The sequence below is a fragment of the Scyliorhinus torazame genome, chromosome 11 (assembly GCF_047496885.1).
Source record: "Scyliorhinus torazame isolate Kashiwa2021f chromosome 11, sScyTor2.1, whole genome shotgun sequence".
NCBI classification, from domain to species: Eukaryota; Metazoa; Chordata; class Chondrichthyes; order Carcharhiniformes; family Scyliorhinidae; genus Scyliorhinus; species Scyliorhinus torazame.
This window is the reverse complement of record NC_092717.1, coordinates 246,205,750-246,225,600: the sequence shown is the minus strand read 5'-3', so window position 1 is coordinate 246,225,600 and position 19,851 is coordinate 246,205,750. Positions and strand designations below refer to the sequence as shown.

The 19,851-nt window shown below is 43.9% G+C and overlaps 1 protein-coding gene across 3 annotated transcripts in view; it reads left to right on the top strand.

Moving 5' to 3' along the window:
- lama3 (laminin, alpha 3) overlaps positions 1-17,513 on the top strand; it is an 858,151-nt gene extending 840,638 nt beyond the window's left edge. For all 3 annotated transcript variants that reach the window (XM_072468523.1, XM_072468524.1, XM_072468522.1), the window contains exons 75-77: positions 3,949-4,039; positions 6,912-7,031; positions 12,616-17,513. In XM_072468523.1, coding sequence (XP_072324624.1) covers positions 3,949-4,039; positions 6,912-7,031; positions 12,616-12,761 — 357 coding nt within the window. In that variant the 3' untranslated portion in view covers positions 12,762-17,513. The remainder of the gene's footprint in view (positions 1-3,948; positions 4,040-6,911; positions 7,032-12,615) is intronic.
- Positions 17,514-19,851: the final 2,338 nt, after the last annotated feature.

Here is a 19,851-nt window from a genome sequence, read left to right as displayed (position 1 = left end):
CTCTTGACGTAGCATAAGCTTCTTCCTTGATGTGCACTCTGACAAAGGAAGGTTCAGACTTGGAGATAGCTTTAACGCGTTTATTAAACTATTAACAATTCTCCTACTTGGATTCGACGCTACTGTTAATCCTGCTATAGCTACTCAGACTGACGAACTTGTCTGCTACAATCCACGTGGTGGGTGTCATGTTCAATCAACCCTGTGTCTGTACTCACTGAATGTCTCCACTGGAAAGAGGAAGATCATGTGTGTTGTGTCCTTTTTATATGGGTTGGTGTAATGCCCTCCTGTGGTAGTGTCACCTCTGGGTGTATCGTGACTGCCCTTTGGTCGTGTCCTATCTTACTGACCTATTGGTTGACTGTCTGTGTGTCATGTCTCTGGTGATCCCTCTCGTGTCTAGCTAGGTGTAGTGTATGTTCATTAACCCTTTGTGTACTTACTGTGATGTATATCACCACAATTTCTTCACCCAGAGAGTGGTTGGCCTGTGGAATTTGTTACCACAGGAAGTGGTTGAGGCCAAAACATGCTTTCAAGAAGCATTTTGATATGGCATTTAGGCCAAAGGGCAACCAAGGATATGGGGGAAAGTAGGCTTAGGCTATTGAGTTGAATGATCAACCATGATCATAATGAATGGCGGAGCAGGCTTGAAGGGCCGAATGGCCTCCTCCTGCTCCTATTTTCTATGTTTCTAAAAATTCAATGGCCTGGGATGTGGGGAATCTGGAATCGGGACCCACCTGCAGTTTTGAAGAGCTCCTGAGTCATCCTGACGGACTGAAAATCCAGGCCTTCGTTTTAATTTACTCAGAATCTGGAGCAAACCGAGACTATTGATGTATAAGCAGAGTTTCCCAAGTGTCGCAAGGTCATTTCCCTTGCAAAATGCAGTGAGTGTGGTTACAGAATACGAATTCTGTGAGTAAAATCAATCCCACTCACTTACATCTGTGCGGCTTCCAAGCATGATTGTCAATCACCTCCACGGCAGCCAGGAGCGATGGTGTCACTATAGCCACCAGAAGTTTATTTTTTGAGTTCTTCACTTACCCCACCCCAATGTAGATGAACACTGATCACCAATTTCCAAACTGAAACCACTTTTACCACATCTGCCACTCAGACTGAAAGCTCATGATCCTGTCAGGCCTTTGGTGAACAGCAGGAGCCTCATTCATTGCTCCAAATTTGGCTTCCTTTAAATCTTTCCAATACCTGCATTAATTATTTATCACCAAGTTTGCAAAGAGCAGTTGGCTGAGAAATTTACATCTGCAGCTAGAAAACCGCATTTTGAGCAGCATTACACAATCATTTTTCGCTTTGCCTAAAAATAAAACATCAGCAAAGAGCTGAGTCTCTTCAGCCTTCTATCAGCCTGAAACAAGTGAGAGCTGATCAAATCCAGCGTGATTGAAAGTGTGAGCGGTTACATAATCATTTTTATAACCTCCTTTTATGCATTTGTTGCATAAAATTTGTTGCATTTTATGCATCTGCCACAGTGTCAGCTGTGGCTCACTGGGCAATACTGTGGCCATGATAAATTGCCCTTAGAGTCCAAAATTGCCCTTAGTGTTGGGTGGGGTTACTGGATTATGGGGATAGGGTGGAGGTGTTGACCTTGGGTAGGGTGCTCTTTCCAAGAGCCAGTGCAGACTCGATAGGCCGAATGGCCTCCTTCTGCACTGTAAGTTCTATGATTCTATGACCAGAGACTTGGGCAAAAACACAGGCTGCCAATTCGCAGCCAGTACTCCATGTTTCTAGAGCAGTATGTCGATGAACCAACCAGGGAATGGGCTATTTTAGATCTAGCATTGTGCAACGAGAGAGGGATAGTGAATCATCAAAGTTGCAAAAGAACCCTCAGGGAAGAGGGACCACAATACAATAGAATTCGCCACCATGTATGAACATTACAGAGTTCAACCCAAAACTAGGATCTTAAATCTAAGCAAAGGGAATGACAACAGTGTGAGAGGCAAGTTGGCTGCAGTGGATTGGGCAAACATATTAAACGGTTTGACAGTAGACAGGCAGTGGCTAGTATTTACAGAATTAACGCATAGTTTACAACAAATATACATGTTTTTAAGGCACAGGAAACCCAACAGAAAAAGAAAAGGAAGTTAAACATTGTATTAAATCAAAGGAAGAGGCTTAAAAAGTTGTTAAGAGAGTAGCAAGGCTGAGGATGGGGAGCATTTAGAATTCAGTAAAGGTGGACCAAGGAACTAATTTTAAAAATAGAATAGAATATGAATGTAAATTGGCAAGAAACATAAAAATGGATGACAGAAGCTTCTAGAGGTATGTAAAAAGAAAGAGATTAGGATAAATGTTGCAGGCAGAGGCAGGAGAATTTATAATCGAACACGGGGAAATGGCAGAGAAGTTAATTACTTTGTGCCTATTTTCACAGAGAAAAATATATAATGTCACCCAGAAATAACAGTGATCCAGGGGCTAGCCATAACGAGGAACTGAAGAAAATTTATACTAGTTAAAGAAAAGAGGTATCGGAGAAATGAATGGGACTGAAAGTTGATAAATGCCTCGGAGCCAATGATCTATATCCCAGGGTGTTGAAAGAGGCGGCTGTAGAGATGGTGGGTGCTTTGTAGATTCTGGAATGGTTAGTCTGCAGGTACAAGTGACTAGGAAGGCAAATGGAATGTTGGTGCAATGGGAATGGAATATAGAAGTGGGGAAGTTTTACTGCAGCTGTACAGGGCCTTGGTGAGACAACGGGCGGGATTCTCTATCCCGTCGCACCCATTTCCTGGTGCGGTGTGCTCCCACCGGCAGCGGGATTCTCCATCTCAACAGCAGCTGGTCAATGGGGTTTCCCATTGTGGGCACCCCCACGCCGTTGGGAAATCCGCGCCCGTGAGTGCGCTGCCGGCAGAGCAGAGGATCTCGCCGATGGAGAATCCAGCAGCACAACTGGAGCACGGTGTACAGTTGTGCTCTCGTTATTTGCTATAAATGCAATAGAAGGAGTTCACAGAAGGTTCATTCAACTCATTTCTGGGATGAAGAGCTTATCCTAAGAAAGGTTGAACAGATTGGGCTGTATCCACTGGAATTTAGAAGAATGACAGGTGATCTTAGGTAAGATACGGGGGTTTGGATACAATGGATATCGGGAGATATTTCCTCTTGTGGCGGTGGCCACAGCTTAAGAATAAGAGGGCTCCCTTTTATGATGGAGAATTTATTTTTAAATCCGAGGGTCATCTGTCTGTGGAATTCTCTTACCCAGAGAGCAGCAGAGGTTGGGTTACTGAATCATTCCAGGCTGAGTTAGACAGATTTTTTTTCTTTTCAGTTGTTTATTCGACTTCATTATGTTTACAGAAATATTGCAAAACTGCGTCGACATCAATTCTCTTGATAAATAATCTGCTGTTTACAACCCTAGGATCATCTTTTTCTACCGCTTTCGGTTCTGCCACTGGGCGTTCACAGAGTCTTGTGACAATGTTCCAGCACAGCGGAGGTAGGACACCCTGCTTGTGAGCAGGGGACAGAGCCTCACTCCCAGGATTATCAGTCACTTCCACCTGAAGCAGTTGCTTCACCTCTTTTGCTCACACTGGAGATACAGTTTGTTCCTGCACTCGCTTGGCAAAGTAATCTGGGTATATTGAATTCTCAGACCGATGCCAATAATCCAGATAGGATTCAGGTGTCTTGTAGCAATCGTATCTCTCATAGGATAAGGCTTGGATAAGGAAAAAGGGGAAGCTTGTGGCAGATACCGAGGACTCAAAGCCACAGAAGCCCTCGAGAAATATAAAAAGTGCAGGGGGTTACTTAAGAAAGAAATTAGGAGAGCGAAGAGGGGGCATGAAAAAGCACTGGTGGGTAAAATAAAGGAAAATCCAAAGATGTTCGAGAAGTAATGGAACATGTTCTAATTTTTATTCTCAGGTTACTGTTCATGTAAACAATGGAGCTGGTGATTTCAACACATCAGTAACTCCTCAATCACTGTGTGATGGACAATTGCACAAAATATCAGGTGAGAATCTTTTAAGTTAGTTCTAAATCTTCCTTAACTGCAGGAACAAACAACCAAGGAATATCTTTAATGCAGGCAATTTAGGAATCAGATGGAATATCTACCACAATATTTATCAGAAAGCATTTTTTTAAATCAATATTTATTTTACAAGGATGAAAGCAGATCTATTATCCAGCAGTACCCTCTGTCGAGATCTGATAGGTTTGGCAATAGCTGATTTTGGAGAATCGGCTCAGCCAGAACTCAATGATGGTCATTGTTTATTGGGAGATGAAAGACCCAAACTTTGGGAAGTAGTAAGATGACGCATGTGTCCTGAAGCTGTAGTCCGGTGAGGTTTCAGGGGATAGGGTTCCCAACCGTCCCAGAATCACTAGGAATTTTCCAGAATCAAAGATTCCTCTGAAATCAGAGGCAGTTCTAATATGCGGGGCAATGAGACAAATTGGACTGGTCTATCATGGAGCCAGCACGATGAATGTAATGGTTTCCTCCTGTGTTATTCTCTGAGCCATGTCTTTTTTCAGAAAAAAATCTTTTAGTTCCATCAAATAAATTACAAATAAATGTATAGAAATTGCAGATTAATGTACAGATTTATGGAAAGACTGGGTTGATGCCCATACAAGGTTTGAACAAACAAAAACAAATATCCAGTAATGTTCTAGTGAGAGTAATATTTCTGCACTCGCCGCACATAAAGGTCTACTTTTTTAAATCACACTGATGTGACCATCAATTCACACGAGACGATTAGTAGAAGGGAACAGTGGTTTTAATAAGCTAGATCTGTGCCTGCCTGCGACTGCTCTGTACTGAGTGCCGCCTACAGGCTGCAGATTTATATACCACCCCAGAGGGGGCGGAGCCACAGGCGGAGCCCACAAGGGCATCAACATAATACAACACAATACAGTGGTGAATTGTAGTAGCAATACATTCACCACATTCACCACACACACCGTTTGCATCATAACCTCGAAAACAGGAGTGGCACAGTGGCTAGCACTGCTGCTTCATGACACCGAGGACCCGGGTTCAATCCCGGCCCCAGCTCACCGTCCATGTGGAGTTTGCACATTCTCCCCGTGTCTGCGTGGGTCTCACCCCCACCACCCAAAGGCATGCAGGGTAGGTGGATTGGCCATGCTACTTTGCCACTTACTTGGAAAAATGAAAAATAAATAAATAACCCCAAAAGCAAAAGTTCCAAGATTGCTTTGTGTTTGTTGCAGAAATCATAGGCAGTTTTTGTCTTAGTAGGACGCAAGAGATAGAAAGGAAGACACAGTTGCATTTATATAGCACCTTACAGGACACTCCAAAGCACTTTACAGCACTGCACTCGTTGTTGTAGTGTAGGAAACCGATGCCAAGAGGATGTTTCCCCTTGTTAGGGACTTTAGAACTAGCGGATATAGTTTAAAAATGAAGGCTCTCCTATTTAAGACTGAGATGAGGAGAATTTCTTTATCCCTCAGAGCCTGTGGAATTCTCTTTCCCAGATAGCAATGGAGGCTGGGTTATTAAATACATTCAAGACTGAGTTAGGTTTTTGAATTCCTGGCCCTAGGTGAATTTGGCGAGCGCATGTTAAATGAGCCCAATGACTTATTTAAATATACGTGCCTGGACCTTGCCCAGCGAGATCCCGATTGCGACGCGCCCCGAGATTCCGTTAAATCTCGCTAGATGTCTCGAGCCTCAGGAATCCCGATGCAGTCCTCTGGCGGGATTCAATGGCCTCATCCTGACACCAAGTCAGGCGTGTCGAGGCCGCTGAATCCAATCTTATTGAATACGGAGCAGGCTAGAGGGGCTGGTTTAGCACACTGGGCTAAATCGCTGGTTTTTAAAGCAGACCAAGGCAGGCCAGCAGCGCGGTTCAATTCCCGTACCAGCCTCCCCGAACAGGTGCCGGAATGTGGCGACTAGGGGCTTTTCACAGTAGCTTCATTTGAAGCCTACTTGTGACAATAAGCGATTTTCATTTAATTTTTTTCATTTCATTTCATTCATTAGAGGTGCCGAATGGTATATTCCTCTTCCTGCTTCTTGTGTTTTGGTGAAACCACATAAGCCAATTTGTGCAAAGCAAGATGCCATAAATAGAAATGTCCATAATGACTAGATAATCTGTTTTTGTTATGTTGGTACAATGATAAAAATTGGCTGAAGACAATGGATAAATTAAATATCAAATCATTATTTATTTTAATTCTGATAAAAATGAACGTGTATCGAAACAGTTATAGCTTTACCAAATATATAAAAGAAAGGCATGCATTTATTCAGCATCTTTCACAACTTCTGGATGTGTCGAAGCACATGAGGAAAATCAGAACTGGAGGAAGCCACTCATTCAATTAGACCACGGTTAATCTGTTTCCAAAATTAATTTATCCACATTGGTTCCAGAACTCTTAATATCCTTACTCCACAAAAAACCTTTGAACTCAGGGTGGGATTTTCCACTCTCCGCAGCTAAATCCCGCCCAAAGTCAATGGGCTTTTGGCTGCTCACCAAATTCTTCGGTCTTGGCCATGCTGATTCCTGCCATTGACGGGACTGGAAAAACCAGGCCTCAGTTTCAATTGACAAGATTCTAGAACGGTCCCCACTGATTAAAAGGTAGTCCAAAGATGTGTAGGTTAGGTGGATTGGCCATGATCAGTGCGTGGGGTATGGGGAAAGGGTGTGGGAGTGGGCCGAGATAGGGGGCTCTTTCGGAGGGCAGGTACAGGCTCAATGGGCTGAATGGCCTCCTTGTAGAGATTCTAAGATCCCGCAAGAAAACAAATGTTTTTACAACCAATGAAATGCTTCTTTGAAGTGTAACCAATTGTTGCATGTTTTTTACTCTAATAGTCATCAAAAGAAATAATGTGGTGCAACTTGATGTGGATGCAGAACGTGATCATGTTGTAGGACCTTCTGCTTCGCTGTCCACTGACACTGCCGACCCTCTCTATGTTGGTGGCATCCCAGGTAAGAAGCTTGTTAGAGGGAGAAAAAAATATCATTTTGAAATTTGCCCTGGTCATTTTAATTTCCACCTGTTTGTCTCAAATAATGGCATTCGTTCCAATTGCAGCAACGTTGTGCATTTCTATGACATCTTTGATGGAGTAAAACATCCAAAAGCATTTCACAGAGAAGTGTCATTGAAACTAAATGTTACGTCAAATTAAAAATGGCATGAGGTAGATTGGAATGAGAAGAGACTGTGGACAGTATAAATACCAGCACATACCCCTTGGGCTGAATGGCCTGTTTCACTCCTGTATATTCAATATAACTGACCCATGATCAATATTTCTTTGCTATTTATGAGCACAATTTGTAATTATTCATGTTCATAAGAACATAAGAACTAGGAGCAGGAGTAGGCCATCTGGCCCCTCGAGCCTGCTCCGCCATTCAATGAGATCATGGCTGATCTTTTGTGGACTTTGCTCCACTTTCCGGCCCGAACACCATAACCCTTTATTCCTTTATTCTTCAAAAAACTATCTATCTTTATCTTGAAAACATTTAATGAAGGAGTCTCAACTGCTTCACTGGGCAAGGAATTCCATAGGTTCACAATCCTTTGGGTGAAGAAGTTCCTTCTAAGCTCAGTCCTAAATCTACTTCCCCTTATTTTGAGGCTATGCCCCCTAGTTCTGCTTCCACCCGCCAGTGGAAACAACCACCCCGCATCTATCCCATCTATTCCCTTCATTATTTTATATGTTTCTATAAGATCCCCCCCTATCTTTCTAAATTCCAACGACTGCAGTACCAGTCTATTCAACCTCTCCTCGTAATCCAACCCCTCAACTCTGGGATTAACCTAGTGAATCTCCTCTGCACACCCTCCAGCACCAGTGCATCCTTTCTCAGGTAAGGAGACCAAAACTGAACACAATACTCCAGGTGTGGCCTTACTAACACCTTATACAGTTGCAGCATAACCTCCCTAGTCTTAAACTCCATCCCTCTAGCAATAAAGGACAAAACTCCATTCGCCGCCTTAATCACCTGTTGCACCTGTAAACCAACTTTTTGCGACTCATGCACTAGCACACCCAGGTCCCTCTGCACAGCAGCATGTTTTAATATTTTATCATTTAAATAATAATCCCTTTTGCTGTTATTCCTACCAAAATGGATAACCTCACATTTGTCAACATTGTATTCCATCTGCCAGACCCTAGCCCATTCACTTAGCCTATCCAAATCCCTCTGCAGACTTCCAGTATCCTCTGCACTTTTTGCTTTGTGGTCCCCAACTCCAAATCATCTATGTAAATTGTGAACAATTGTGGGCCCAACACTGATCCCTGAGGGACACCACTAGCTACTGATTGCCAACTAGAGAAACACCCATTAATGTAGTCAAAGTCTCAAATGGGACTATTGAGTGCATAAGATCATGGGGCTTGCTGGATATGGCAAAAGCTGTGCGAGAAAATGGAGGATTCTCAGTGATAATAAGCACAGCAAACATTTGAGCTGGTGCCCCATTCAACAGCTTACTTATCAATGTCCGTGATAGTTAACTGAGAGTGTAGGATATTTACAATGCCCCATTCTTTAGGCTCCCCCCACCTCACCATAACATCCTCTGAGTTCTGAGGCAATTTTTGCACAACCCACTGTGAATACTGCTCAATCATTAAACTCATAGCGGCAAACGTGAAGCAATGGCAAAGTGGTATTGTGGCTGGACTGGTAATGTTGGACCAGAGACCCAGGGAAATGCTCTGGGGACCCAGGTTCCAATCCCACCAGGGCAGAATTCAATAAAAATCTGGAATTAAAAGTCTAATGATGACCATGAAACCATTGTTAATTGTCTTAAAAACACATCTGGTTCACTAATGTCCTTTAGGGAAGGAAATCTGTCATCCTTACCTGGTCTGGCCTATATGTGACTCCAGATGGGGTGGTTGACTCTTTTATGCCCTCAGGGATGGGCAATAAATCTGGCCCAGCCACATCCCATGAATGAATGAAGGAAGAAAAACAGGTTGAGACATGGAGGTTAGTACCTCCATGTGCAACTGACGTTAAAGAGTCCCTTCTCAGGCTGGAGAAGGCAATGTGGTTTGGAGGATTTGTACAATAAAGGTCGGTTTAGCTCAGTTGGTTGGACGGCTGGTTGGTGATGCAGAGCGAGGCCAGCAGCGTGGGTTCAATTCTCGTACCGGCTGAGGTTACTCATGAAGGCTCTGCCTTCTCAACCTTGCCCCTCGCCTGAGGTGTGGTGATCCTCAGGTTAAATCACCACCAGTCAGCTCTCCCCCCTCAAAGGGGAAAGCAGCCTATGGTCATCTGGGACTAGGGTGATTTTACGTAATCACAATAAAGGGGACACAAAAGTCACTGATGTCAAAGAAATAGCTGAATATACATCCTCCTTTCTTGACCAAAGGAAATTTCAAAGCATTTTACAGCCATTGAGTAACTTTTGAAGTGTAGTCTCTGTTGTAATAAAGGAAATATGACAGCTAATTTGCACACAGCCAGATCCCATAAACAACAAAGTGATAATGACCAGATAATGTGAGAGTGATGAGAACATAAGAACATAAGAACTAGGAACAGGAGTAGGCCATCTGGCCCCTCGAGCCTGCTCCGCCATTCAATGAGATCATGGCTGATCTTTGTGGACTCAGCTCCACCCTCCGGCCCGTACACCATATCCCCGAATCCCTTTATTCTTTAGAAAGTTATCTATCTTTTTCTTAAAAACATTTAAAGAAGGAGCCTCAACTGCTTCACTGGGCAAGGAATTCCAGAGATTCACAACCCTTTGGGTGAAGAAGTTCCTCCTAAACTCGGTCCTAAATCTACTTCCCCTTATTTTGAGGCTATGCTCCGTAGTTCTGCTTTCCCCGACCAGTGGAAACAACCTGCCCGCATCTATCCTATCTATTCCCCATATAATTTTATATGTTTCAATAAGATCCCCCCCGCATCCTTCTAAACTCCAATGAGTACAGTCCCAGTCTACTCAACCTCTCATCATAATCTAATCCCCTCAACTCTGGGATCAACCTAGTGAATCTCCTCTGCACTCCCTCCAGTGCCAATATGTCCTTTCTCGGGGAAGGAGACCAAAACTGAACACAATACTCCAGATGTGGCCTCACCAACACCTTATACAATTGCAGCATAACCTCCGTAGTCTTGAACTCCATCCCTCTAGCAATGAAAGACAAAACTCGATTAGCCTTCTTAATCACCTGTTGCACCTGCACACCAACTTTTTGCGACTCGTGCACCAGCACACCCAGGTCCCTCTGCACAGCAGCATGTTTTAACATCTTACCGTTTAAATAATAATCCATTCTGCTGTTTATCCTCCCAAAATGGATAGCCTCACACTTGGCAACATTGAATTCCATCTGCCAGACCCTAGCCCATTCACCTAACCTATCCAAATCCTTCTGCAGACTTCCGGTATCCTCTACACTTTTTGCTTTACCACTCATCTTAGTGTCGTCTGCAAACTTTGCCACATTGCACTTGGTCCCCAACTCCAAATCATCTATGTAAATTGTGAACAACTGAGGCCCAACACTGATCCTTGAGGGACCCCACTAGTTACAGGTTGCCAACCAGAGAAACACCCATTTATCCCCACTCTCTGCTTTCTGTTAGTTAACCAATCGTCTACCCATGCTACCACTTTACCGTCAATGCCATGCATCTTTAGTTTATGCAGCAACCTTTTGTGTGGCACCTTGTCAAAAGCTTTCTGGAAATCCAGATATACCACATCCATTGGCTCCCCGTTATCTACTGCACTGGTAACGTCCTCAAAAAATTCGACCAAATTAGTCAGACACGACCTACCCTTTATGAACCCATGCTGCGCCTGCCCAATGGGACAATTTCCCTCCAGGTGCCCCGCTATTTCCTCCTTAATGATTGATTCCAGCATTTTCCCTACAACCGAAGTTAAGCTTACCGGCCTATAATTACCCGCTTTCTGCCGACCTCCTTTTTTAAACAGTTGTGTCGCGTTTGCTACTTTCCAATCCTTCTGGGACCACCCCAGAGTCTAGTGAATTTTGATAAATTATCACTAGTGCATTTACAATTTCCCTAGCCAACTCTTTTAACACTCTGGGATGCATCCCATCAGGGCCAGGAGACTTCTCCACCTTTAGCCCCATTAGCTTGCCCAATACTGCCTCCTTAGTGATTACAATCATCTCGAGGTCCTCACCTATCATATCTTTATTTCCATCAGTCACTGGCATGTTATTTGTGTCTTCCACTGTGAAGACTGACCCAAAAAACCTGTTCAGCTCCTCAGCCATTTCCCTGTCTCCTATTATTAAATCACCCTTCTCGTCTTCCAAAGGACCAATATTTACCTTAGCCACTCTTTTTTGTCTTATATATTTGTAGAAGCTTTTACTATCTGCTTTTATGTTCTGAGCAAGTTTACTTTCATAGTCTACCTTACTCTTCTTTATAGCTTTTTTAGTAACTTTCTGTTGTCCCCTAAAGACTTCCCAGTCCTCTAGTCTCCCACTAATTTTTGCCACTTTGTATATTTTTTCCTTCAATTTGATACTCTCCCTCACCTCCTTAGATATCCACGGTCGATTTTTCCCCTTTCTACCGTCTTTCTTTTTTGTCGGTATGAACCTTTCCTGAATACTATGAAAGATCGCTCGGAAGGTTCTCCACTGTTCCTCAACTGCTTCACCATGAAGTCTTTGCTCCCAGTCTACCTTAGCTAGTTCTTCTCTCATCCCATTGTAATCGCCTTTGTTTAAGCACAAAACACTAGTGTTTGATTTTACCTTGTGATCCTCCAACTGTATTTTAAATTCCACCATATTGTGGTCGCTCCTTCCAAGAGGATCCCGAACTATGAGATCATTAATCAATCATGTCTCATTACACAGGACCAGATCTAGGACCGCTTGTTCCCTTGTAGGTTCCATTACATACTGTTCCAGGAAATTATCCCGGACACATTCTATAAACTCCTCCTCAAGGCTGCCTTTACCAACCTGGTTAAACCAATCGACATGCAGATTAAAATCTCCCATGATAACCACTGTACCATTTCTGCATGCATCCGTTATTTCTTTGCTTATTGCCTGCCCTACCATCCTGTTACTATTTGGTGGCCTATAGACTACTCCTATCAGTGACCTTTTCGCCTTACTATTCCTGATTTCCACCCAAATTGATTCAACCTTGTCCTCCATTGCACCAATATCATCCCTTACTATTGCTCGGATGCCATCCTTAAACAACAAAGCTACACCACCGCCCTTACTGTCCATTCTATCCTTTCGTATAGTCTGATGAGGGATAAATATTGGTGAGCCTACCAGGGAAAATGACCTTTTCTTCTTTAAATAGTGCTGTATTCCACAAAGTACGAAATGGAAAAAAAAGATCCCTTCGCCGTAATATCGGAAGGATATATCACCCGAATGTATTTTAGTAATGGAACTCTTGTTGGCTCAAACCGTTCATATAGGGTTTTGATTGAGGTATTTTGCATATTATAATTGTTTTGTTCTGAAACCTGTTGATGTTTTTGAACTTTCAGATACTGTACAGTTACCTCATTTCCCAACTCGTAATCCATTCGCCGGCTGCATGGGGAATGTATTGATCAATGCGAAGCCAATGTCGTTAAAGAAAGCAGTGGCTGTCCATGGTGCTGTTAGTGTGACTCGGTGCCCTGTCATGTAAACCCCGCCTACTACCTGTAACTGCAAAGATATTTCAACCTTCCCGCACCTGAGTGTAACGGACAACTGAACCTCTGCCAAAATGCTAAAACTTTTAATTTATTGTAACTTGGACTTTGCATTCTTTTCATTTCAGTCAATTCAATTTGACATTTATGTTTGGTATAACATAGTGGCAATCTTTTACTATTAAATGAAAAATGACCCACTAACTTTGTGGTGCCAATACATTACTTTCTAACTGGTGCTATATTCTATGGGGCCAAATACATTACTAAATTTTGCTGCTATTTTATATTTTTATACTTGAATAATTAATATGCTAAACATATTTCGAAAATAAACATGATTCAAACATTATTATTAACAGCCTTTTTAAATTATTTTTTTGGATGAGAGTCCACAATCTTCTAACAAGGGAATGTTTGCCCCCCCCCCCCCTTGCCCGCTCTGCCTGGTGGGGAACATGGAATGCAGACACAGTCTCTTCCTCGGAACATCAATATGGTTCATGAAGCAAGCCAGAGCCTGGGATTTGTAACTCTGGCACTATACATCAGTGGTCCCATGAAATCTCTGCCAAAATGAGAGACCAACAAATGAAGACCAGAAGAAGGAGCCATTTGCTCCTCAAGCTCTGCTCCACCAGTCATTAAGGCCAAGGCTGATCATTTCCCTCAACTCCACTTTCCTGCTTTTTCCACATATTCCACGATTCCTTCATTAGAAAAATATTTATCTGCCTCGGTCTTGAATCTACTTAAGATGGAGCATTCCCAACCTTCTGTGGAAGAGAATTCCAAAGATTCACAATCCTGTGAGTGAAGAAATGTTGTCTCCTCATAGCCTTAAATGGCTGATCCCTTATCCTGAGGTTATGGCCCTTGGTTCTCCAACCAAGGAAAACACCTTTCAACATACTGCTGTCAAACCCCCCGTTAAGAATTTTGGAATTCAGGAGAAGCGGCTTTGCTGAAAGCAATGAGTGTGTGGAACTTAGGGGCTGGATTCTCCGCTGTCCGGATTCTCCGTTGCGCCGGCAGCCCGGGGGTTTGCCAACGGTATGGGGCTTCCAACAATGGGACACCCCATTTACCGGCTGGCGAGATGGAGAATCCCAGGGGTGCGATGGGACGGAGAATCCAGCCCTGGGTATTTGAAGTGAATAGTGTGGATGCGTTTAAAAGAAAACTAGAGAAGCATATCAGGGAGAAAGGAATAAAAGGACATGTCGATAGGTTGAGATTAAATGAGATGCAGTCTGAACATCAGCTGAGACGACTTGGGCCGAATGGCCTGTTGTTGTGTTGTATACACTTTGTAATTATATATAATGGAACTTACTGTTTTTAAAAAGAAAACAAGATGCCTGGAATAGATGTAGGGATGTATGGATCTGACGAGAAACGACAGACTAACATTCAGGTGGGGACACTGGGGGAAACTCTTACCCTGACCCATCCATCAATAAACTGTCAGAGAGGGCAGCACGGTGGCACAGTAGTTAGCACTGCTACCTCACGGCGCTAAGGACCCAGGTTCGATCCCGGCCCTGGGTCACTGTCCGTGTGGAGTTTGCACATTCTCCCCGTGTCTGCGTGGGTCTCGCCCCCACAACCCAAAAAGATGTGCAGCATTGGTGAGTTGGCCACACTAAATTGCCCCTTCATTGGAAAAAAAGAATTGGGTACTCTAAATTTTTTTTAAAAGGGAACTGTCAGGATTGGGAGCACTGCTGGTTTCACTCTCCATTAATGTCAATATTGGGCGGGATGCAGAGCCAACATTCCACCTGACAAGTAAGATTAAAATGATTCCCCGGTTTGAGAACATGATTCCAATGAAGTGTATTGATCCAAATCAACAAAAAGAGCAACATACTTGTATGCAAGTTCTTACTCTTGGAGAACACTTTAGTTTAAATTCATTTCCACCATCTCCTCGAATATTTTCATGTTTTTTTATGATAAACAATTTTATAAAGACATTTTGGCATAGTAAACAATAACAATATAAACCAGTGTGCAAAGAACAATCAATATAGTGCAAAAAAAACCAGCTCCCCTCCTACAAGGACCAGCCTAACTACCCCCTAATCTACGTTACCCTAAACCACCCCCCCCCCCCCCGGGTGCCGATTAATTTTCCGCGGAGAAGTCGATAAATGGTTGCCACCTCCGGGCAAACCCTGACAGTGACCCTCAAAGCGAACTTAATTTTCTCCAGACCGAGAAAGCTCGCCATATCCAATAGCCTGGCCTCCGACCGAATATTTTTATGTTTATATATTTTGTGTTTTGATTGCATGATCTGTCACTGGGTCCTTGCCTGGTGCTTACATCTTTAGAATGCCAGATCCCACATAGCAATATCACATTGCTATTTAGCACAGGGCTAAATCGCTGGCTTTGAAAGCAGACCAAGGCAGGCCAGCAGCACGGTTCGATTCCCGTACCAGCCTCCCTGAACAGGTGCCGGAATGTGGCGACTAGGGGCTTTTCACAGTAACTTCATTTGAAGCCTACTTGTGACAAGCGATTTTCATTTCATTTCATCTGAGATAGGAAGTATGGAGGGGATCACACCAAACTATCACCACAGAAATGTAATTTACATGACCGTATGATCTGACTGTCACATTGCTTTCTGTGGGATTTTGCTGTACTCACAAACAGGCCGCAGTTAGTTTTCTTGACAGTACAACCTGCAAAAATCGTTGGGCGAGATTTTAGCTCGCTCAAAATCCATTCATTTACAGGGTTCAAATCTGGCTTATTTCAAAGCCATGAAATACTCCCGATGTGAATGTTTCCAACATGTTCATTGCTCTGTTCGTTGCTCATGCTGCTGCATTGGGGTCTGGAGGATCAGATACAGAAACTGAAAATAAACTATTAAAAAATATAAATAAGAACATTGATGAGCCCATGATCTCATGGCAATAATGCATGCAACATATTGGAAAGGAGAGGGTTAACACTATGGATCGATTTTAATCCTAGCCATCCAACAGTTAAAAATGATCAGGATACTTCACCAGCTAGATCCTGACTGAGATGTTAAGGCGGAGAGGGCAAATGAGGCACATGGATAAAGTCATGTAAATCAATGCAAATTGGGATGCTTGCACAATTTTCTCCAGGACCTGTGTGTGAACATACCAACATGTGAACTAGGAGAAGGTGTAGGTCATTGGCCCCTTGAGCTTGCTCGGTCATTCATTAAAGTCATGGCTGATCTGATTGAGTCTTCAACTTCACATTCTGGCTACCCCCGATAACCACTGAATCCCTTCTTTATCAAGAATCTATCTACCTCTGCCTTAAAAATATTTGTTGGCCATTCCCCAACCCCTCAACCCCTTGGAAGTGAGTTCCAAAGATTTGTCACCCTCTGAGGGAGAGCATTTCTTCTCATCTCCGTCTTAAATGGGAGATCCCCTTTTTGAACTGTGTTCCCTAGTTCTAGTCTCTCCCACAAGGGGAAACGTTCTATCAGCATTAACCCCATCAGGTCCCCTCAGGTGAAAGCATTAGCAAACCTCCAGACCCCACAGTGAAAGTCACAGCCTTCTCTGAGACCTCACTCATCCTATCCCCTCAACTCCAGTTTAGCCACCTAATCCTTGCCTGCTGACATCAGCTCTGTGCCCTCTTCAGGCTTGTTCTAGGTGGGAAATGAACTGACATCGATGAAGCAAAGCCCATTGGTTAAAATTGCTGTGGCTGGGGTGGCATAGTGGTGCAGCGGTTAGCACTGCTGCCTCACGGCACTGAGGTCCCAGGTTCAATCCCGGCTCTGGGTCACTGTCCGTGTGGGGTTTGCACATTCTCCCTGTGTTTGCGTGGGTTTCACCCCCACAACCCAAAGATGTGCAGGGTAGGTGGATTGGCCGCGCTAAATTGCCTCTTAATTGGAAAAAAGAAAGAATTTCTTTAAATTCTTTTTAATTGCTGTGACTATCCTTGTTCCTTCTGCCCCTGCCAAGAGCTGAAATCTACTGCCGGCAAACCCAATCTGGACTTGTCATCTCTAATTATATTCTCTGTTATAGTCAAATGCCTGAAGATAGAAATTTCATATATTTAGCGCCTTTCATGTCCAAAGGCGCATCGCAACTCAAGTTACTCTCTACGTGATATACAACTGCTCCAATATTATTGCTTAATTAGAAAACCGTCAAAACTTCATTGACAAAATATCACACTTTTCAGGGTAATAAATTTAAAAAACATATTCTAGTTAGTTTTTTATTTAGAATTCATAATGATTTTTTTTCTGAGGAATGCATATCAATAGTGGTTTGGGTTTTGGTCTTCACTGTAATGATATGGAAGGCCCACGTTATTCACAAATTAAAATGAAGCTCCCCGAGCTGCCTCCAGATGATTCAAATTAACCCAAACTTTGATTTCAAACCACTTGGTGAATTGTGGAAACATGGAAGCTTTAACCTGTTGTTCTGCTGCTGCAATGCAATTGTTAACTCTTTTGTTTTCAATGTGGTATATCCTTCATTCAAATATCAGACGGAAGAGTGTCATACACCCCTTTTATTTATAACATTTTATTAATCCATTACATCTACAAACTAACTTTTAAGTGGACGGTTGGTTTGGATTTTGGTTTTGAGCTGTCAAAATGACACAAATGTGAAACTAGGTGTGTGTGCATCTTCATTTATCCATGTTTTGCTGATGCTGGTAACTTGTATCATTTCTCTCATTTATGCAATAAAAAGTATGTTATTTCAGCTCATTGTTTTTTGTGATATGTGTCTCCACTTTATTTTAATTAAAGGTGAACAGATAACGAGTGGGTTGCACTCTCACCTCTGAGTGAGGATTTTAACCTAACTCGCTGGGTGGGGATCCACAGGATCAGCGGAATACCGTTTTTGGAACCTGTTCTATTGGGGTGATTTTAACCCATCCTTCCAGTGATAGGATTGAGCGTCAATGTGATTTTATATCCCCATCCAATTTTACTTTCCATCGAGATCAATGGCGTGCCCGATCGGGGCGGACATGTTCAGTGAGAAAATATCACCTGAAGGCCTGAGACACAATACCCGGCAGATTATTAATAATAATAATCGCTTATTGTCACAATTCGGCTTCAGTGAAGGTTCTGTAAAAAGCCCCTAGTCGCCACATTCCGGCGCCTGTTCGGGGAGGCTGGAACGGGAATTGAACCCACGCTGCTGGTCTTGTTCTGCATCACAAACCAGCTGTCTAGCCCACTGTGCTAAACCAGATAAAATGAGAATGAACACAGGCAGAACCACTGGGCAACTGGCAAGCACAAGGATGCAATCATCTCCTCTCACTGTCAATGTCGGGCTATGTTTCAGATAAGTTATTGCAATAAATTTGCATCTAATTATGGTGGCCAAGGCACCCTTAGGTCGGGGAACTCTGCAGGGACGAAGGGAGGTGAGGGAACCCTGGGGCATGTGGAACTCTGCAGGAGGAGAAGGGAGGTGAGGGAACCCTGGTGTTATCAGGTCCGGAAAGGAGTCCACACCAAGGCAAATAGGTTGAGTCAAAGGAAAAAGCTAATGCAACAGAACAAGAGTACAGAGCAGTTACTCTACTACAGGAGCCAGCTCACAGTTCATGGCCCTCTGGTTTTGTACAGGATGTAGAAGGGGGTGCCCTGCCCCCTCAGTGGGCGCGGCACGGTAGCACAGTAGTTAGCACTGTTGCTTCACAGCACCAGGGTCCCAGGTTTGATTCCTGGTTTGGGTTGCTGTCTGTGCGGAGTCTGCACGTTCTCTCCGTGTCTGTGTGGGTTTCCTCCGGATGCTCCGGTTTCCTCCCACAAGTCCCGAAAGACGTGCTTGTTAGGTTAATTGAACACTCTGAATTCTCCCTCTGTGTACCCGAACAGACGCTGGAATGTCGCGACTAGGAGATCTTCACAGCAACTTCATAGCAGTGTTAATGTAAACCTACCTGTGACACTGTAAAGTGTATAATATGTCTGACTCCTGTCTGGCTGATGGCAGCTCGCTTACTCTCAATGAACAGGATCATCGCATGGGGGATGCAGCAGGGAAACCTCTCCTTAACCCACAACATCCTGCGTGAGTTGAACCCTTCACGGTCGCAGGGTCACCGGAGACAGAGGTTGATGAGATTGGTGACCAGCCACACCTCTGAGGAGCTGAGAGCCATGAGGAGAATGACATGCCTCTGTAACACCAGCCCAGGACATTCTGGCAGCAGTGATAAGTCCCATTGAGATGCAGGCATGACTGATGTGTCCAGTGACTGTGAAGGTGCACCATCGGTGTGCTGGGAAGATTGCACCCAGCACACCGAGGAGGCCCTGGACTGACACACCTACCTTTGTCTTGTGCAGGAACCAAGCTTTGACGTAGATGGGCAGGATCACTGTTTGCCATAACAAGGAGCCATAGACAGGGTGACAGGGGAGGCGGTGGCAGAGTGGATTGTCACTGCACTGGTAATCCAGAAACCCAGGGGCAATGCTCTGGAGACAGAACAAAGAACAAAGACAAGTACAGCACAGGAACAGGCCCTTCGGCCCTCCAAGCCTGCGTCGACCATGCTGCCCGTCTAAAATCTTCTACACTTCCTGGGTCCGTATCCCTCTATTCCCATCCTATTCATGTATTTGTCAAGATGCCCCTTAAACGTCACTATCGTCCCTGCTTCCACCACCTCCTCCGGCAGCGAGTTCCAGGCACCCACTACCCTCTGTGTAAAAAACCTGCCTCGTACATCTCCTTTAAACCTTGCCCCTCGCACCTGAAACCTTTGCCCCCTAGTAATTGACCCCTGGGAAAAAGCCTCTGACTATCCACTCTGTCTATGCCCCTCATAATTTTGCAGACCTCTATCAGGTCACCCCTTAACCTCCGTCGTTCCAGTGAGAACAAACCGCTCCTCATAGCTAATGCCTCCATACCAGGCAACATCCTGGTAAATCTCTTCTGCACCCTCTCTAAAGCCTCCACATCCTTCTGGTAGTGTGGCGACCAGAATTGAACACTATACTCCAAGTGTGGCCTAACTAACGTTCTATACAGCTGTAACATGACTTGCCAATTCTTATACTCAATG